We start from the raw sequence: 22,157 nt of genomic DNA, 5'->3' as shown, positions 1-22,157 counted from the left end.
TTTTTTTCACCCTTTTCCCAAGAAAAATTTAAAATTTTCATTAAAAAAATTTAATTCTATGACAGATTATGGTCATAACAGTTTAACTTATTTATGTTTATTTATTAACACTTTTGTTTTAAGAGTGAAAAAAATAACACATCATATGTAAATTGAATTTGAAGATGTACATCATTTATACTGGTAGCAAGATGCTTACAAAACAAAAAACAAAAACAGTTCATGCACGTGCACCTCAAAGAAGGTGCTTTATTCACCGCAACTTGTTTAAAACGGTGTTAAATGGCAGCGAACAAAATTATATAAAATTACAGCTTAAAATAAAAAGTTTTTTTTTCTAAAATAACAACGTTAGAAGAAAAAAAACATCAGGATTCAAAACAAAATAACATGTGCAATACAACAGTGATGAATATAGTGAACAAAACTGTAACGACGCGAAGGCGGAAATCCGACTAATAAATCAAATAACTTCTTTAAAACGTAAATAGATAGTTCAACGAATGAGTATGCACATCTCTAAAAGATATTTTAAGTAAATATGAAGGTTTGAAATATTGATTGCAAAAAATTGAACTGAATGACAACTAGATTATCAACTATTTAATACAGCAATTGAACTCAAAACAAAACCTGATTCTGCTCGAAGCTGTTTACAAATCACAAAATAACAAAAAAAGACAGTGACGCTCCTTAGACCTCCGCATAACAAACTATTTTTTCCTGTTAATATATGTGATAATAAATCTAACTAACAGTTTCCTCTCATGAAAGATAAATCATTTGTAAACTTTTATAACTGATTTTATAGTTATTTATTGTGGCTAATGCAAATTATTTCGCCGTCTTTGAGCAAGTTTTCGCTTTCAAAACGAAATGACATTAACATTTTTTGGATATAGCGCAAATGCTAAGAATAAATCAAACATAAAATGCTACGAATAAATCAAACATGTTCACCATTACCACGCTAAATATCATAAATGGTCGTATCCATCTTTGAATCTGCACATAACCATTCATCATTTTTTAAAATTTGTGTTGTCTTGCGAGCAGACCATGATTAAACGACATGGATGGGTTGGAAATGTTGCAGCCAACAGGCTTAATGTTAAATGACAACATTATATAAACGTTATAGCACATTTTGCTAAGTTCATTAATATTAGATATGAACAGATTTTCAAGACAGCAGAAGTATATAACATAGATAAGTATTTATAAATGTATTTTGATATGAAAACAGTTTAATACAGAAACAGTAACATGCATGAAGTCAGATCTCATAAGATTTCTCACACAAATGCTAAATATGGGTCTTACAATTCGAATAACAACAATTGTAATGACGAACACGCGGTCTCATTTAGGATCGGCATACACAAATTTAGCCTCCAGCAGAGAACATATACATGTAGTAAAATAAGTTATAATGAAAAAACAAAAACAGGATACATGAGTATAGTATACATGCGTCATCGAACAATCATTTAGCAAATTTAAACTATGGTCAAATATTGTTTCTTTTCTCTGAAAAAAACAAAAACAGGATACGATCGTTTAGCAAATTTAAATTATTGTCGAATATAGTTTTGTTTATCTACCTCCTAGATCCATCCTTAAATATATGTATTGCATTTTTATGCTTTTGGTGCTTATTTCTTTTATTGTACTATTATTTAGTAGAATAGTAAAAGATGGAATAAAGGTTAACAAATTGTTTGTTTTTTTTCTTTTCGGTATCTACAATGGGCACATATCCATAAGTATTTTATTATTCATTTTATATTTAAAAACAAAATAATGTTCATACTACTGTAAATCACTTAGAAATTTTTAACCACATTTTTTTTCAAGAAATATTAATAAGAACACCTAAATGGTACTTTTTCTATTGCTTTAAACAATAATTAAATTATTATGGAAATTGTGCCATTATAGGCCCAATTCACTTTACCCCGAAGAAAAGAAATACAAAAATATTTACAAATACAAATTTAATATTACTGTATCATAATGATATATAAACAACAGGCAAGATCTGTACATAATGATATGGGTCATTTGTATTATTTTGCCAATATCACAAGTTGTATCTCGTGAAAAAAATACAAGACGAGTCTGTTTTATACTTTCTATTGATAGCTTCAAATTTAAAATCATACAATATCTATTGTAAAACATTACAAATAGTCTAATACAAATATCTAATAAATATTTTACAAAACAACCAGCTGTAACAATATAGTATACCAGAACAATATATGGACAAGACATTATGATTTGACATCCGGTAATATTAACAATACATTATCAAGTATATTGTACGATAATTCTATATTTACGAGAAATACTGACTCTGATATTATAAGCTCTGTAAGAAAATCACATTATTACTTCAGATTATGTTCTGATTAAAATGTTATAATAAAAAGCTGAGAACTCAGCATACGAGTAGATAATGAATGAATGAATTTATTACAAAGTTCTTAATGAAATTTTCAATTTCATATATCTCAACTTGACTGTCTTTGACGGTTTTTTTTTTTTTATTACATTGCATTATTTGCTTTAGATACACAATGCCAAATCGTGACTTAGAATTATATCTCGTTAATTTATATCTTAATATTATTTATATAACCTCGAAGATGAAGAAAGCATATACATGTAGCTTACTTGAGTCAATACCAAGAACGCTTCCTGGAAATGAGCACTGCTGGTGTCAAATGAAGAAACATGGTCGTGACCCTAGCAGGGCTCCAGCCCATAACCTCTTGTTTGGACGGTACACATCCTAATCACTAGGACAACGTTCCTCTAGTTTATACGTTTTTTTAAATATTGTAAAATGATAGTTGCTATTTGTATTTACCGATATTTTATCTCAAATACAGCCACGTCTGTACAATTTTCCACATTCAATGTTGTTCATTTTTTAATTTTTTTTTTAAAATAAACAAATAGTATGAAAAAAAAATATCGATTTGTTAAACTTTTCAAATCAATAAAGAAATGAAAATGGTTTGCTTATTTATATACATATCACTATAAAGTAGATGTTTTGTTAGAAATAAGGATCATATGGTCACCTTTTCAATTCGTACAAATGAAAAGAATAAACACTGCGCGTCAAAAAAAAGGATAGTTTATACGTCTTATGCTGAGGACTATCCAGCTTGAGAGGAACAGCTATTGCAAGCAAATTAGTTTGAGTGCAATAAGATAAATTCTAAACGTCATTTTGAAATTTGATGTCAGGTCTCTACGAATTCATGATTTTAATATTTCATTATTTTTAGAGTGAAATATTGAATTTTTAAATCGTGAATTCGTGAATTCGCGATTTCATTATTTCACGATTTCACTTTAAATAATGAAATCGTGAATTCATGATTTCAAGATTTCATTTATTTAGATTTTTAAGAGAAATCGTGAAATTATGAATTCACGAATTCACGATTTCAAAATTCAATATTTCACTCTAAAAGTAATGAAATATTAAAATCTTAAAATCATGAATTTGTGAACGTGAAATGTCTTCACCGGTCTTTCGTTTGTTAATGTTGTTTTCACTGAATGTATTTCACATGAGCCTAGCACTACCTCTTAAAATCGCGAACTCTCAGAAGATAATACTTCTATTACTGAAAAAAACACTATATCAGCCAATTAAAGAGGTCGTGTTTCCGATCCTTGAAGGTCGTTCTGACCAACCTGACCTAATCCTGTTATCCCCTAGTGGGGCAAAGGGCATCCACAACAGCTCTCCATCTTAGTCGGTTCATTGCTGCTTTTTTTATTCTGCCCATGTGATATTGCAACTTTTCAGCTCAGCTTCTATTGTTCGTCCCCAGGTGGTTGTTGGTCTACCTCTTCTTCTTTTACTAGGTAGTTCGGTACGACATTATTGTTGTGTTTGTGATATTATTTGTTTTTTTACTATTTGAAACGTAAAGTTCGTAGTTTGGAAGTTCCAGTAGTCCTACTTGAATAATCACTCCATGGATATGTTGCCTGCTTTTTAAAATTTGTCTTTTCACGTCTTATCTGTGATATGCATGCTTCCTTTCAAAATTCTATTTTGTTTAGTTCCGCCCTTTGTTTTCTCGTTTAGGGCACAAGCATTATTTTACTTTGGGGTCAACTGTCATTTTTTCAATAATGGCAAGAAAGTGTCACATTGATCACCGCCGTGAGAATATATTTGCGGTAATTCAAGATTCGAAATTTGGCGTTATACGTTTAAATGTTGAATACTACTTACGCTGGTGCTAGAGGGCCTGGTAACTTGCGCTGTCCAGTATCGTCCATGAACAGGCACAATCAAACCGAGCCTGCAACTTTTAGTGCGTTCTTTATTGATTCTATGTTTGTCTACACTATTGAGACCACTTTGGGGTCCTGGTCGTGATATCGAATTGCCCGCAATTTAGGGTCGGTCGTAAAGCGAGACTTTACAGCAAGACAGGAAATGACGCTCAAAATAGCATAAAGGCCTTCACACAAATATATGCCTTTCCCTGTTCAAATATATCATAACAAGTTGATAAATCAGTTGATTTTTTTTGCTTCTTATTAAAATCCAATTAACAGTTTCTTATGAAAATAATTTGTTCTAAAAAACCTCATTATTTTTTACTTAAGCTGAATCCAATGTCGGTCTTCTTGTACATATCTTTTTCAAAATCCCAGTATATGATTTTATATATTGCAATCTGATATTCGATGGAAAAAATCAGTTAAAGTGGCCGGCATAATTCACTTTATATTATTATATAGCCGCCATGAAAACCCATTCTAGTTTTATATGAATTTTATTATCTAAATTTATATGAAGATATATATATGTGTAAAATGTGTCTTACTTAAAGCTGCATGCCTCCAAATGATCAAAAAAATTCTTGAGAAAAAAGTATCAAGATTTTAAACACAGTGAAAAGATTCATGTAACAATTAACACGTTGTGTGTGATTAATGATTGGTTTTTACTATCTGTCACCATCGTGACTAACACAATAATGGTTGTTTTTGCATATTTTGACCTCTCTTTGGTGATTTACGCGAATTGTAAGTGCCGTTTGCAATGTGTAAATATTACCTTTTTGTTTATTTCACAATACTTTACTTTAAAAAGCAATTGTAGGTAATACATGTATATGAATTATTCTGTTTTTGAACAGTAGCAATCAATAAATAAAATGAGTCATAACTCTCAGTCACTTCAAGAAACATAACAAGTTTAAGCTAGTACAAGTAAGTCATGTTCGTTCCCAAATGTCCCCTTACGAATCTCTCATGTAAGTCATGTAAAACACAAAAATAAAGCTCCTTTCTTTTTTTCTTTCCAATTAACGACTTGCTTTTGGATTGCTCAACTCTAAATATTCATCTCCCGCGATGGAATTACTTTCAACAACTTGGTAAACAATAACTTGGGGAGCATTGCCATTCAATTAGCACATGAACCTTCCTTCATCATGTAATAGAAACATGACGAACGTAAAAATAAAATGTTGCTAATTTTCTTTCATTCATAGAAATCAAATTATTGTAAACAACTTGATAAACAAAAACAGATATTAAGCAGACGGCCTTTCCTTCACCATTTAAAAGGGACTCCACTGAGGTTTTTAGACATGACCTGAATTATATTGTATGATCTGAAGAGGGTCTGTGTGCTATATCCGTTTTCCCAGAATCATCCGTTAAATTGTGCAAACTTTTATTAAAATAAAAGCGTTTATAATGTTTATAAATCAAACAGGACCAAGAATCTAATAAGAAATCGTTTCTTAATTTAATTCTGAATATATTTCTTCATTAACTTTTGTATACAATTTATCATGTTTTAAGAGCCAAAGTTGATCATTTTTAAACAATAAATTTAGTCCTTTTGACGTTATAAGCTCCTTTATCAAAAGCATGATGAATATGACATAATACTTTGCTTAATTCTTGTTAACCCTGAAAAGAAACAAATCAAATCGACGTCAAGTATAATTGGTAGCAAACACGTATTTTAACTAAGAAAGTTTACTATAGGATATGTTTCTAAATGAATAGTTACCGGCTTTAAATAAAGATTCTTCTAATGTGTATAGTGTTGGCATCTGTCTAATGATTGCACATACTTAGAAATATAACTTCGTAAATACATGTAATGTTTTGTTTGTTGGTTTGGTTCTACGGCGCACCAACACAATTTAGGTTATATGGCCCCGAAACAGAAAAGATGAGTTTGGCTAACGTATCAAAACCCCCTCACTTAGATGCATATAGCCAACAAATTCGAACTTAAAATATCTAGAAAAGGGACTGAAATAATGCAGGGTCGGTCGACGAGGTCTTCCTTCACCACTAAAACTAAGAAGTCGCTATTTAGATATTGTCGGTGTCACTTCAAACCCAAACAAAATATCAGTTCAGTAGACATTTTAAAATATAATAGTTTTGATCATGGTTCAGAATGTCTCAAAAACAAAAACTTGACAAGTGAAGTCCATTGAAGTTAAGGATTGAGTCAATTGTAAAATAATAGCTCTTCCCGTGTATTTCAGATAAAAGGAAGTTATGCTTGACACTATAGTTTAATATGGTGAATATTTAGGCAAACGTTTTTAAAATCTTTTAATGGATGAAAAATTGTGAACCTGACACAAAACAGACTCTAGAACAGATAATATTAAGTTTTGACCACAGAAATGTGACCTTGATCTTGCAGATACGGTTCTGTGTGTTGTCTATAAACGGCTTCTTATTATGGTAAACGTTTGCGCCAACTTACTTGTGTTTCAAAATGCCTTGATTTCTGCAACTTATGGTAAACATTAAATTTTGCGCCAAGTTATTTCAGAATCCCTTTATTAATGAAAAAGTTATGGACGTGACACAAACGATTCCCTCCATCAGACAATTTTGACCTCAAAGTATGACCTTGGCCTGGATATGGGGGTCTGGGTCTTAAGAAGGTCGTCTTATTATAGAAAATATTTTGCCAAGTGACGGACAGACAGACGGGCAGAGCCATTTTCTATACCCCCCTTTTTCCCTCGAAAAGGTAGGGGACAAAATCATATATTATTATGCAGATTAAGGGTGTGATAGAGTACAAATCAATAAGTACTTGTATATAAGCTATTTCTAACTTTAATTCAAATATCCCAGAGAAAATCATATAGATAAAGAAAAATAACAATCAAGTTTCTACAACATATTTTAGGTCTCAAAAAATATGCCCTCTTATTCAAACTAAGTAAACTCCACGGTGACTAAAGATTTCTGTTTCAGACTGCATGCTCAACAATGAACAGGCCTGGATAATGTAAAATTTACTAAGTTCAAAAAGGGTCATAATTCTGTCAAAAGTCATGTTAGAGTAATGAGCTTTGGATACTGACCTCTTACAATGCTCTAAAATAAGTGTGTGAAGTTTCAACCCATTCACTTCATTAGTTTTGGAGATACAACTTGCATGGAAAACTTAACCAGTGTGATTCTGGATGACAGATACTATTCAAATAGTAGAGCTAAAAAATAACAAATGTGCTTTTAATGGCCCTTTTATACCCCAGAAATGCTTATGTATTTTTTTCTCAAAAGTTCTGCTTTTGTTTTCTTCTTTTAGTTTCCCAAAAGTTACTTATTGGCCAAATACTCGAACAATCTTTTGCTTTAGTTGCCTTTTGGTAATTACTACAGTTAAAGTTATTTAGTATTTTGTATGGAAGTCAAAATACTACTTTGTATACATATTGCTACTTTTATGACAAATAATTTCACATTCTGCGCTACTTTCTTCGTGTGATAAGCATCTAGTATGCGGTAAAATCTTTATTTTAACATTATAAATCTCATGTTTTCTCAAGAATTAAGAAGTAATAAAATATTCATTTCTGAGGCATAATGTAACTTATCAGGAATCCTTTGAGCTAAGTCTCGATAGCACTGAATAAAGCCTTTTTTGTAATTATACATCTATTTTCACTTTTCATCTATTTCATTGCTATGACTCAATGTAAATGATAATAAAACAAAAGCATAATAATACATACAAATTGCAAACTACCGTTTAAAATACTGAACAAGAGCTGTTGGTAGGACAGCAACGCTCGACTATTCTTAGTGCTTGATAGTAAAAAAGCCTTGATTAAAAGGTAAAATTTTCTCAGTAAAGAAAAAGGCAAAATTTTTCTTTAAATCCATATTACAGTTATAGGCATTGGGGAGAGTGCTATTATGCTGTCAAAGAAGAGTATAAAATTTCAACATATTTCAAAGCCTTATGAACTTTGAAAATATTTGAGGTATTACAAAAACTTTAACGTAAATTCTAAGTTGAAAAAGGGGGAATAATTCTGTCAAAATGCTTGATAGAGTTACCTCCTCCTGTTAACAGGTTGGGGTCATGATGGTGAACAAGTGTGCAAAGTTTTAAAGCCATATGTAAATGGACTTTGAAAATATTTGAGGTATTACAGAAACTTTAATGTAAATTCTAAGTCGAAAAAGGGGGAATAATTCTGTCAAAATGCTTGATAGAGTTACCTCCTCCTGTCTACAGGTTGGGGTTATGATGGTGAACAAGTGTGCAAAGTTTCAAAGCCATATGTCAATGGACTTTGAAAATATTTGAGGTATTACAGAAACTTTAACGTAAATTCTAAGTTGAAAAAGGTGCATAATTAGGTCAAAATGCTTGATAGAGTGACCTCCTCCTGTCTACAGGTTGGGGTCATGATGGTATACAAGTGTGCAAAGTTTTAAAGCCATATGTCAATGGACTTTGAAAATATTTGAGGTATTACAAAAACTTTAACATAAGTGGTTACGCCGACGCAGACGCCATCGCTCGGGTGACTACAATAGCTCTACTTATTCTTATCGAATAGTCGAGCTAAAAACTGAAGTGCAAAAATATTTGTCCCAAAAACTATATTGCTAGGCAATTCTGCACACCAATTCCATCTAGCAAGACTTTTTGTTGTTTGCTTTTTTATTGCAACAGTCCTAAAATTTGAAAATGCAGAGATCAAAAATTCCACTTGTCCACTCATAATTACGAGTAGAAATTAAGAAAGCTTGATGCAGGACGAGTAGAAAAATGTGCCTGCACAATGGACTTAGAAGCTACTCGTCCTGCAGGACGAGAGACTCTGAAAATATTTTTCGATACCAGAAATGGACTGTTTCAAAATGAAAGAAGAAATGAAGTTCATCCAGGAAATCTGGATAGCTAAGTCACTATGTGTTTACATCATGGGCTTAACTTTTTGCAAAAAGAAAATATGACTTCAGAAAGCCCCTTAATACAATAAGCAACATATATAACATCTGAATCTTACTATGGAATGCAAAATGATGACGTAACTTTCTCAAAACACAACAATATGCAACACTTTAATATTTCACACACATGCATTCTCTGTAATATCATGGATATTGCTTCAAGTTTTCAATTACACAGATATGCTTGAATTTAGTATAACTACAGTCAATATGACTACAGTAACACTTGTAGTGGTGGTAATGTCTACAGTCATCATGTTTTTGCCTTCAGTTACAAAGTCACATTTGAAGTGGAGCTAATGTCTACAGTCATCATGTTTTTGCCTTCAGTTACAAAGTCACATTTGAAGTGGAGCTAATGTCTACAGTCATCATGTTTTTGCCTTCAGTTACAAAGTCACATTTGAAGTGGAGCTAATGTCTACAGTCATCATGTTTTTGCCTTCAGTTACAAAGTCACATTTGAAGTGGAGCTAATGTCTACAGTCATCATGTTTTTGCCTTCAGTTACAAAGTCACATTTGAAGTTGAGCTAATGTCTACAGTCATCATGTTTTTGCCTTCAGTTACAAAGTCACATTTGAAGTGGAGCTAATGTCTACAGTCATCATGTTTTTGCCTTCAGTTACAAAGTCACATTTGAAGTGGAGCTAATGCCTACAGTCATCATGTTTTTGCCTTCAGTTACAAAGTCACATTTGAAGTGGAGCTAATGCCTACAGTCATCATGTTTTTGCCTTCAGTTACAAAGTCACATTTGAAGTGGAGCTAATGTCTACAGTCATCATGTTTTTGCCTTCAGTTACAAAAGTCACATTTGAAGTGGAGCTAATGTCTACAGTCATCATGTTTTTGCCTTCAGTTACAAAGTCACATTTGAAGTGGAGCTAATGTCTACAGTCATCATGTTTTTGCCTTCAGTTACAAAGTCACATTTGAAGTGGAGCTAATGTCTACAGTCATCATGTTTTTGCCTTCAGTTACAAAGTCACATTTGAAGTGGAGCTAATGTCTACAGTCATCATGTTTTTGCCTTCAGTTACAAAGTCACATTTGAAGAAGTTGAGCTAATGTCTACAGTCATCATGTTTTTGCCTTCAGTTACAAAGTCACATTTGAAGTGGAGCTAATGTCTACAGTCATCATGTTTTTGCCTTCAGTTACAAAGTCACATTTGAAGTTGAGCTAATGTCTACAGTCATCATGTTTTTGCCTTCAGTTACAAAGTCACATTTGAAGTGGAACTAATGTCTACGGTCATCATGTTTTTGCCTTCAGTTACACAGTTACACTTGAAGTTGAGCTAATGTCTACAGTCATCATGTTTTTGCCTTCAGTTACAAAGTCACATTTGAAGTGGAACTAATGTCTACAGTCATCATGTTTTTGCCTTCAGTTACACAGGTACACTTGAAGTTGAGCTAATGTCTACAGTCATCATGTTTTTGCCTTCAGTTACACAGTTACACTTGAAGTGGAGCTAATGTCTACAGTCATCATGTTTTTTGCCTTCAGTTACACAGTTACACTTTAAAAGGTAGTAAAAACTGTATCATTATGTTCCTGCCTTCAGTTACACAGTTACACTTTGACTTGTCAGACATTATATTTTCAGCCTTTGAGTGGTGGTAAAAACTACAGTGATTATAGTTTCTGCCTTCCGTCACACTTGAAGTAGATAAAACTGCAGTCATTATGGTTTCAGCTATCAGGTTACACGTTGAGTGTCATTAAATTTTCAGTTTCACATTTACACTTGGAATGGAGGTCATAACTTCAGTTTCTCTGCTTTCTGTCTTCAGTTACACTTAAAGTGGTAGTAATAACTCATTATTAATTACTTTTATTACATGTTAAATGTTTATAAACATTGTTTTGTTTTAGCCTTCAGTTACACTGTGTGGATTTAAAAACTTCATTTACTATATTCAGTTACACAGTTTCACTTGTAGATGAGGAAATAACTGCAGTCAATATTTTCTCAGCTTTCAGATAAGACTTGAGACTGAGGCCATAACTGTAGACATTTATGATTATGTTTTCAGGTAGACAGTCACACTTGTGGGGAAATTTATGTCTGCAATCACACAAATTTTGCTTCAGCTGAATACAAATTCTATAAAATATAAATACTCCGTAATTTATGTAAAGTCTTATATTCTGTTCCAACAGTCCTAAGCTGAAGCGAGAGAATACGCACACAATCGTATGGCGAGTGATTTCAACTTGAAGAGATTACATACACAATGGTATGGTGGCTGATTTCAACTTGAAGAGATTACATACACAACCATATGGCAAGTGTTTATATGCTAAAGTACACTATGTGAAGAATATCAGGTGGCAGGATGCATTGTTAAAAGACTTCCAAACATGAAATGCTGTATCACTGGAAATTTTGCCAGTACCTACAAAAACAAAATTTATTTTAATTAACAAAATGTATGAGAAATAAAGCTGTCTGTAGGACAGCATGCACGACTTTTTTCAGTACTTGCTTGTAAAACAAGAGCCTGCATAATGTAGTATTTTTCTAAGTTCAAAAAATGGCCATAGTTCTGTCAAAATCTATGTTAGGATATTGGACCTTGGATAGAGACATCCTATTGTGCTCTAAAATAAGTGTGTAAAGTTTCAGACCATTTCGTTCAGTATTTTTGGAGATACCAACTTGCATGGAAATTAACTGAAATGTGATTCCAAAGTTTACGCGAGTATAAAAGCTCTCCCTTTTCTTGAAATAGTCAAGCCGAAAATAATCTGTATATAGAAATCAATGATATTTAATGTCTTCTTTCCCTATTTAACAATTTTCAATCAAATTGATTCACCGAAAAGGGGATGATATGAAACATTATTATAACTTGAGAAACTAAAGTCGTACCTCGGCTTTATACATTTTAACAAGTCCTGAGTTAACTTTATCCCAATTAGGCACTCCACTTATATTCCATAACTGATTTGAATGCTCGGCAAAAGGACCCGTTTTTACCTGTAAAAAAAATAGCAACATAGTTAAATTAAAACTAACATATTACCAATTTACTGACATATGAATGAACGAATGTTAATAATTACCACATCTCTCTTAACTAAAGTCTCTCCTAATTAATTATTCTAGGTTTTTTGTTGTTGCATGTTTGTTTTTTAAGGGGGAGGGGGAGGGGGCGGATGCCAGTTGGGAGGGTTGTACAGTATTAAGACAAACACACCTTACATGCAAAAAGACTGCCCCATTTGTTTTTTAAATTAAACTTAACAGGGTTATTACAATGAATATTAACAGAAATTTTCTTGTGCCATTTGAGTTACTTATCTTTCATGCAATGAAAATTATGAAATTGAAAGGAATTATGGCAAAACGTAAACATTTTTTGATTTCCACCTGTTGAATCACTATATATATCTTTGGATGGGCATAATGTCACTTTAACATGAAGAGTTTTGAAATGAAAATGCAAAAATAAAGACATCCTCATCATCCATGATCAGGCTACATATAAAAGTAGGCCTGTCTGGCTGTACAATGATGGCACAGATAAGATGTTATTGCAGCTAGTATTCAAAAGGTTCAAACATAATTTGTAAGCAGCACAATACTTACCTGGTTTATATATTTAATACAGCTTAAAAACATAAAATCTTTAGCAAAAGTTTCATATATATCTGGCTTAACAAAAGACTTCGGATGAATCCTGGGATGTCCTGAAAATAAACAAATCTCACAGATACAAAATACATAGGAAACTAAATTTTATTTGTATATTAAAATGTTTTTTTATGCTGATTTTAACACATTTTTTTATTTTTGGACATATCTTGGCGGTCAGTCCACATAACAGCTTTCCTGGATAAATAACCAGTAATCTGCTTTCCTGGATAATTAACCAGTAATTGACTTTTTCATGATAACTTACCAGTTTGATTGTGTTTCTTTAATTGGGTTTTACGTCACCCAGACACATTACAGGTCATATGGCGACGTTCCAGCTTTACTGGTGGAGGAAGACCTCAGGTGCCCTTCCGTGCATTATTTCAGGCACAAACGGGCACCTGAGTAGAACCACCGACATTCGTAAGCTAGCTGGATAGCTTCCTCACCTGAAAAAATCCAAAGTCCCTGTCGGGATTCGAACCCATAGCGGCGAGGGGCAAGTGGTTTGAAGTCAACGAACTTAACCATTTGGCCACGGACGCTCCATTAACTAACCAGTAATTTTCACTTTTTCAGCAAGTATCTCAACAACTAACTCAATATAATTTCTAAATCAGTGGTAAGGCACATATGACCATTCCACTCAATGTCAATGATCAATTGTCATGGAGAAATTACCCCTTAAAACAATCAACCCCTGATAACAATTTTTTTTTCTAGAAAATTTGTTCACATATGACTGGACTGTATGCACAAGTTTTACCTATGAGTTGAGAAGATCCCCATATAAAAGGTAGAAACTGATGATCGTCTAATGCCCACACACCCTGACTCCCAGCTGGCTCCATTCTGTATGTCTGTTGTAGATTTCTTACTAAATGTAAATACCTGTAATGTAATGTGCATTGTTACTTACATAAAAATTAGTCATAAACAAATATAAACCATACACTTGCTTGATTTCTTAAAATGATTCTTCCAACTTCCATTTTTTGGAACTGTCAACTATCAATTTTGGGGTATCAAGATGAAAATTTGAATTTAGTCAGCCAACAATATAGAGCCTGGTCAGACTAAAAGGATGTACAAGTTGGTCTGGCTTTATACTGGTGTTACTGCAGGTTATGGGTTAACAAATGGTAATTGAAATGTTAGGTTTTTATTTGTTTACAATATTATTTAGTTCGCTTTTTAAATGTAAGAACAAAATTTAACTTCACTATCAGATTTTCAATAAAAGCAATTTCTGAAATATTAAACCATTTAAAGATATATATAAAGCCTTTTGTTTACAAAATTGTTTGAATTCTGCAATAGAATAATTCCAAAATAATTGTACGAAAAGAATATGTTTGTATACTTTGCTACAAAAGAATGGTAAATAGGCATTAAAATTAGCACAATTCTGGTGTAACTACCTATTAAAAACTTTCAAAACCACAGCTTCAGCATCAGATTCTGTCAATACTCCAATCTTATAGAAGCAGAATAAAAATGCTGCAAATGCCATCTCATGACCTGAAAACACAAAATACATGTACACGTTTGTTTTGTTTGTTTGTTTCATTTTACACCTTTTCCCAACAGTATTTCAGTCATATAGGCAGGTAGTTTCCTAACCATCGTTCCTGGAGAGTTACACCAGTACTAGATTACCTTCCTCCGCGCTAAACTACCAAAGCATCTCCCGGAGGCGGTACATGTACACGTACATTGTCAAATACATACATACATTGTAATTACATGTAATTAAATCAGAAAAGTCATCGAGTTGTTTCTCAATCCTGTAGCTATTTCATATGACTACACTGAAATACACTTTATTCTATATTATTAGCCCTCACTATTTTTGGTAATGTTAATTTCCCATAGGCCAATGGGAATTATTCTTACGATTGACTGTGTGAACAATGTGACAAACAAGAGCTGTCGGTAGGACAGCAATGCTCGACTATTCTTAGTGCTTGATAGTAAAAAAAAATGCTTGATACAGTTACCTCCTCCTATTTACAGGTTGGGGTAATGATGGTGAACAAATGTGCAAAGTTTCAAAGCCATATGTCAATGGACTTTGAAAATATTTGAACTGTTACAAAAACTTTAACGTAAATTCTAAGTCGAAAAAGGGGCATAATTCTGTCAAAATGCTTGATACAGTTACCTCCTCCTGTTTACAGGTTTGGGTAATGATGGTGAACAAATGTGCAAAGTTTCAAAGCCATATGTCAATGGACTTTGAAAATATTTGAACTATTACAAAAACTTAAACATAAGTGGTTACGCCAACGCCGACGCTCGAGTGACTACAATAGCTCTACTTATTCTTATCGAATAGTCGAGCTAAAAATTTCACATTAAAAAATCTGAAAAAACAAGCAATTATCATAGTATTGCAAGCAATCCATAAGTCCCCTACCGGTAAGAGCCCAAGCAACATTCTGAAGGGCCATTGGCCATTCACTTATGTTCCTATTTTAAGTAAATTTGTTGAAAAAGTTCTTTAAAAGTGATCACAGGAAACAGTTTTTATGTACAGATAGACAGACTAGAGGACACTCTAAAGTTATTTTTTAAACATCCCTGTTATCAAAATATAACATTTTTAAAATCCTATCATGATTGAAGAAGTTGGAGTAAAAATTACCAATTTCTCAAAAAAAAAGTTCAAAAGGGGCATAATTCTGGAAATAGTCTTGCTAGAGTATTGAACACTCACAATTGTTGAGTGATAATAAGAAACATTTATATGAAGTTTGAAGTAGATACATTCAGAAAAAGAAGTTATTAAAAAAAAAAACCAATTTTTTTTCATGAAAATTTTAAGTTCAAGGGAGGTAATTCTGATAAATTTTGTGCTAGAGTTGTAAACCTTGTCATATATGATGTGGTTGATTACAAGCAACTTATATTTAAAGTTTGAAGAAAAAACCTTAAGAAATAAAGAACTTATAGTGAAAAAACTTAATAACTAGAATCAGAAATCTTGAAATTCAGTCTATTTGTTGCCATAGCAACCAGAATTTTCAACATAGGAAGATAAGAAAAGGATGTGCATAATTTCCATACTGCCATATACCCATATGTCAAGTTTCATAAACATATTTTCAGTACTTTTTTGTGTTATCACTGGATCCAGGTTATGTGTAAAAATTTGCCATATTTTAAGTGTATTTGTTGCCATAATAACCAATTTTTTCAACAAAGGAAGAAAATTGAAAAAAAAATGTGCATATTCTCCAGACTGCCAGCTACCCATATATCAAGTTTCATAAAAATATTTTCAGTACTTTTTGCATCATCATGGGATTCAGTGTTTGTGTTATATTTACCATATTTTAAGTCTATTTGTTGCCATAGCAACCAGAATTTTCAACATAAGAAGAAAAGAAAAAGACGTGCATAATCTCCATACTGCCATCTATCCATATATCAAGTTTCATTAAAATATTTTCAGTACTTTTTGTGTTATCGCGGGATCCAGTTTTGTGGACGGACTGACGGACGGACAGACGGACGGAGGGTAAACCTAAAGTCCCCTCCGGTAAACCGGTAGGGGACTAATAAAGACCTATAGAAACAGTGTAATAATGAAGTACTTGTTAAGGGTAATAAAATAAATAACACATAGGTTTTGTATAAACACTTGATTTTTATTCTTACATCCTATCACCATTAGTATCTTATCACGCAGATACTTGAAGTAAACAAGTCTTGGTGTCCTTCTGGCAGTAGATAAAAAAAGTTATCATTTTAAATCACCTGTGTTTTGTTAAAATATGACCAATTACTGTGAATTTGCTTATTTCGTGGGCATGAAATTTTGTGATTTTGTCACAAAGAACATTTTCATGTCTTGTAAAATTTGTGGGCTGTCTATTTATTCCTAAAGGTATAATGCAAATAATGTGATGCAAGATAATCTTACAGCAAACAAAACAAAATTTTGTTAAATCTTAAAAATAGAGGAATAACCTATCCACAAAACCACGAAAAATTATTTCCCCGCGAAAAATAATGAATTTGGAGTAATCATCAACTAGCATTTAGATCTTACCTGTACCATAATCTATTCTCGTTTGATTGCCGAAAGATTCCACTAGGTACACTGATATTTCTTCACTGCTCTTTTTATACTTGTCTTCTAGCATATCTTCTATTAATTGTTTAGCATTCTGTCAAAAGAAACCATATAATAATATCACAGCTCCTACTGTTAAATAATTTTCTCAAGATCTAAAGCTGCATGCTCCAGATGAGCCAAAATATTTCAAGAAAATCAAATTTGAGAAAAAATGTTCTTCATGTACTTCAGATTTTAAACAAGAGCTGTCACAGGAGACAGCGAAGCTCAACTAATAAAATACTGGATGCAGTAAGGAAGACAAAACTATGAAAAAAAATCAATCATGTATAATTATGTATTAAGTTATGTTATAAAAATAACATTGTTTACATAAATTCCAAGATCAAGGGGAATGATTCTAGAAATAGTCACGCTAGAGTTATGAACCTTGTCACACAACATGTGTGTAATGATAAGGAATATATATTTGAAGTTTGAAGTAGATACCTTAAAAAGTAAAGTTATAATATTTTTTAAAGAAAATCCTAAGTTCAAAGAGAGATAAATCTGTAAATATTGCTTCTAATGTTATAAACATTAACACATAAAATGTAATTGATGATAAGGAATAAGTATTTGAAGTTTGAGGTAGATATCTTTAAAACTAAAAAAAGTTAAAGTAAAAAAGTAACATTTTTAAAGTAAAATAATCTAAGTTTATGGGAAGATATTTCTTGCAATATTGGTGCTAGAGTTATGAACCTTGTCACATAAGATGTGGTTAATGATAAGGTACATATATTGGAAGTATGAAGTTGATCCCTTAAGAAATAAATAAGTAACAGTAAAAAATAATATTTTTTAAGGAAAATTCTAAGTTCAAGGGGAGATAAATCTAATAATATTGGTGCTAGAGATATGAACCTTGTCACATAAGATGGGGATGATGATAAGGTACATATACTTGAAGTATGAAGTTGATACCTTAAGAAATAAAGAAGTAACAGTAAAAAATAGTATTTTTTAAGGAAAATTCTAAGTTCAAGGGGAAATAAATCTGAAAATATTGGTGCTAGAGTTATGAACTTTGTCACATAAGATGTGGTTGATGATAAGGAACATATATTTGAAGTATCAAGTTCATCCCTTAAGTAATAAAGAAGTAACAAAAAATAGTATTTTTTAAGGAAAATTCTAAGTTCAAGGGGAAATAAATCTGAAAATATTGGTGCTAGAGTTATGAACCTTGTCACATAAGATGTGGTTGAAGGTAAGGAACATATATTTGAAGTTTGAAGTTGATACCTTAAGAAATGACAAAGTTATAGTGAAAAATATTTTACTGCACCAAAACTTTAATCTGAAATCTGGACGCGGGGGTGAGTAGGACAGCTCTTCATATACTTCGTACAGTCGAGCTAAAAAAGTACGAGATTCAAGATTCAAACAATGCTTTACAGGCTGTGTGTGATTAGTGACTGATTTTGTTAAGCATCTTTAAAATGTCCAAATCTAAAATAGCAGCTTTATAAAACACAATTAGCTGTTTCTACAAAAATACATAATTTATTTCTGAAGCTTAATGTGCCTCAAACAACAGGAAAATCAAAAACAAGTTTCAAACCTGTTGTAATTTGTTAAACCAGTCCCTAAAAGCTGCATTACCAAATCTCTGTGGTTGATCTATAGGTGGAAACTCCGCTATCCAGCTGTCTAATGTCTCTAGTAGCTTTATCAGTTGTGTTACAGTCTGTAGAAAAAAATGTAATAGACTAAATAATGAATATCTAGACCTTTAAACTTCATTGCTAGCAGGGCTTCCGTTAAAGGAAGTTTGGGAGTTATTCATTCCTTCATTTTGGCTTGTGATGCTTTACCTTCTTTCCAGTGTTAGAGATTTTGCAGTCCCTGACTTCCAAAATTTAAAACTTAATAGAAGCCCAGTGCTAAGAGTGTAAAGATTGTATACCTCATATGGAACCATGCATTTTATTTACATTGTTTGAAAGTATGTAAACATACAAGCAAGTAGAAAATTAACAAAGAATTCATGATATGATGATATATTAGTGATATCTTATACCTGATATAATAATTTATTAGAGATATCTTGTATTGATATGTCTGTGATCTGATATCATAACTATCAGTAATATTTGTTTTCTGATATTCATATTAAAATTAGTATAGTCTATTATATGTAATATGCTGGTGATAGCTATATTACAATACTGATATATATCATCAATATCTCACATGACATTGATAAATCACTGATATTTGTGACTTGATATTGACACAATGACAATATATGTTAGCATATATTGATATATCAGTGGTATTTGTTACATGATACTGATATATTGTGTACCAGTGAATGTGATATATGTTACCTGATATTGACATATCAGTGATATATGATACTGATATATCAGTAATTTATTTTACTGTGTGTTATCTGATATTGTTATATCAGTGATGATATTTTGATTGATGTATCAGTGATATATTTTACTATCTGATATTGATATTATATCAGTAAGTAATAATTCTACTTGATATTGATACAATGGTGAAATATGTAACCAGATATTGATGTAAAAATGATATATATTTACTGATATTGATATATCAGTCATTATCTACATTTGCTTTACCTCATGTACGAATATCAGTGATATTTATTACCTCATATTGATATATATCAGTCATATATGATAATGATATGTATGTTGTATTTTAAGATATAAATACATCTTTGTTATGGCTACATCAGTGATATCAGATATCAACATATTTACCCATATCTGTTACCTAAATATTGATATATCAGTGACTAAGTCTCAGCCAAACAGTTACAGTAACTTACAGGAGACATTGTACTATCTGCTGAGATCTTTTTCCCTTTCACTGCATTATTCATGGCTAGTATGAAACCAACTAGATCCTGGTATGCCTGTGATTTTTCCCATTTTGGTATTATTTCTGGAGGTGGACCAACTTCTTTCTTTGGTATCAGAAATTCATGACTTTCAATATCAAACTGTGTTTCTTCTTCCCGGGGAATGCTTTCTGAAATCAGTAAGATATAAACGTTCATGTAAATGGTGTATTCTGCCCGTCAAGAAGGTTATCAAAATAACCTAGAGTGTTCACACTACAGTACCATGTGCCTGGACAGATATGTACAAGGAATCCGGGTCAGCTCGTCCCTGAAACAAACTCGGCCCCCGAGTCAGCTCGGCCCTATTCCAACTCGGCACGGGTCAATTCGGCCCACTTTTAAAAATGGGTAAAAGACTCCTATTGTTACGGGCTATTATCATCCAATCAATGTGTATGTTAAGGATATACGATTAAGTAGGTGATAATTATGATTGACTCATTCATTCAAATTTGATTATTAACCACCTGCAATTAATTAGACGCTTATGATATTAAACACGTTTTTGTTTCATATTTTTTTTGAAAATTATTTTACAAACAAAATGCATCTAAGGAAACACATTTTTATTATATTGTATATTAATTTTTATCGAAACTGGAAGACAAATAAATAACTTTTTTGTCTAAATATACTTTTATTTCGGCAGAAGTACAATTGTATAATTATATAATAATAATAAGATATTTCTTATCATTCATTTACCTTTAACAACATGCAAAGCAAAGTAAATACGTTATATATATTTTAGTAAAGTGGGCCGAGTTGACCCGTGCCGAGTTGACCCGTGCCCAGTTGGTATAGGGCCGAGTTGACTCTTTTCCTGTACAAGACGTTGATTTAATTCAATAAAAGCTTGGGTATTTTAATTTTTTATTTCTTACCTGATATAAAATCAGGCCCAAAAAAACCCTTCTTTGTTAAGGCCGAATATTGGCTGCTTTCCCAACCAAAGTAGCCTCTTGTTTTCCCCAGTTTGGTCCTCAAAATTCCCCAGTTTTTTGAAATTTTCCATAGAATTTAAAACAAAATCAGAATGATAGTGTTGAATTAAAGTCTTTTGATGCCTTATTAGTATTGCCCTGTGCTGTTTGCTGTTCTATTTTGAAGAACTTGTTCAAGTTTTTGTTTAATTTGAGACCCTTTTTCCCAAAGTATGCCAAAATCAGGCATATTTTCCACATGAAAAAGGCTGAGGCCCCTTCCCCAAAAATGGTGTTTTGGTCCTGACAATATTTCAGCAGCAATAAACACTAAAAGTATACAGTGCAATCTTATTTCAAAAACAAGAAACACACAGGAAATTTATCAGACTATTTATTTCTGCCGGTGTCACATCAATATTAACTTTATTCATGGGTAAGAAAGAAAAAATCTAGTAAAAAAATAATCACCGGTGTTTTCGGCAGCCATGATGATCTGTGGAATTCATGCGCTTGATAGTCTCAAGCGTCCACGCAACTCAGCGCTGGAGCAACAAAGTAGCGGAAAGAGCCATAAATAGGAGTAATGCATTATTCAAAATTATATATAAGTTTATAATACATTGGGACTCTACTGGTTATCTAGCAGTTTCCGGCCACAAATCGCACTTTTTGACAAAAAAATTAAAATCGGTCTAAGAAGGTGTACAAAACTTTGACAGGACAAAGTTAGGTACCTGTCCAGCATTGCCATGTGTTTAATATTGCACTTTCATTTTACTTTTTAATTTGAATATAGGCCTGAAATGTAACGCCCTTTTTCACCTTTATTAAAAAATTCATAGAAGTTTTCCGGACGTTTTTTATTTTGAATATAATTCAGCACCATAAAGCAATATTAAGATGATTTTATCAGACAAACAGAACTTCCCAACATTTTCAGTGTCGTCTGCAAAAATATTTTCTGAAGTATTGATTTACCTAAAGTGGGGTCTTAGTTATTGCACATGGATATTCAAACTAGAATTCCCCAGGTGTTGCTTATTTTTGAATGTTGCAAGTTCTCTTATGCAACTTTTAATAACAGGCAAACATTCAAAACATAAATCGTTGTACTATTTTAAATGTTGTTTAGCATAGAAAACAAATGTTTCTCTGATTGATAAAAAAATGTGGATGCCTTACTGGTAAAAAATAGACTGTACTGGACGAAAATGATAAACAGCCGGAAAACTGCTAAGGGACGGAAACTACTAGGAAACCAGTAAAGCTGCAAACATCAAG

At 32.2% G+C, this 22,157-nt stretch overlaps 1 protein-coding gene across 1 annotated transcript; it reads right to left on the bottom strand.

The window, feature by feature from the left end:
- Positions 1-10,400: 10,400 nt before the first annotated feature.
- LOC132744272 (serine/threonine-protein phosphatase 2A activator-like) lies at positions 10,401-21,418 on the bottom strand. The gene is made up of 9 exons (XM_060732930.1): positions 21,345-21,418; positions 19,876-20,078; positions 18,631-18,756; positions 16,998-17,115; positions 14,362-14,461; positions 13,707-13,831; positions 12,893-12,993; positions 12,173-12,280; positions 10,401-11,696 (listed from the first exon to the last, which is right to left on the bottom strand). The coding sequence occupies exons 1-9, from the start codon at positions 21,361-21,363 to the stop codon at positions 11,625-11,627; spliced, it is 972 nt and encodes a 323-aa protein (XP_060588913.1). The 5' UTR covers positions 21,364-21,418; the 3' UTR covers positions 10,401-11,624.
- Positions 21,419-22,157: the final 739 nt, after the last annotated feature.

The sequence above is a fragment of the Ruditapes philippinarum genome, unplaced genomic scaffold, assembly GCF_026571515.1.
Source record: "Ruditapes philippinarum isolate M1 unplaced genomic scaffold, ASM2657151v2 ctg7137_1_1_1_1, whole genome shotgun sequence".
Taxonomy (NCBI): Eukaryota; Metazoa; Mollusca; class Bivalvia; order Venerida; family Veneridae; genus Ruditapes; species Ruditapes philippinarum.
The sequence above is the reverse complement of the archived record's forward strand: the minus strand, read 5'-3'. Positions and strand labels throughout refer to the sequence as shown.

Bases quoted from the DNA above. Each gene is read 5' to 3' on its own strand.
- LOC132744272 (XM_060732930.1), bottom strand. The intron at 14,462-16,997 runs GTAAGATCTAAA...TTGTGTTTTCAG, and splicing joins GAGAATAGATTATGGTACAG to GTCATGAGATGGCATTTGCA. The intron at 11,697-12,172 runs GTACGACTTTAG...TTGTTTTTGTAG, and splicing joins TTAAAATGTATAAAGCCGAG to GTACTGGCAAAATTTCCAGT.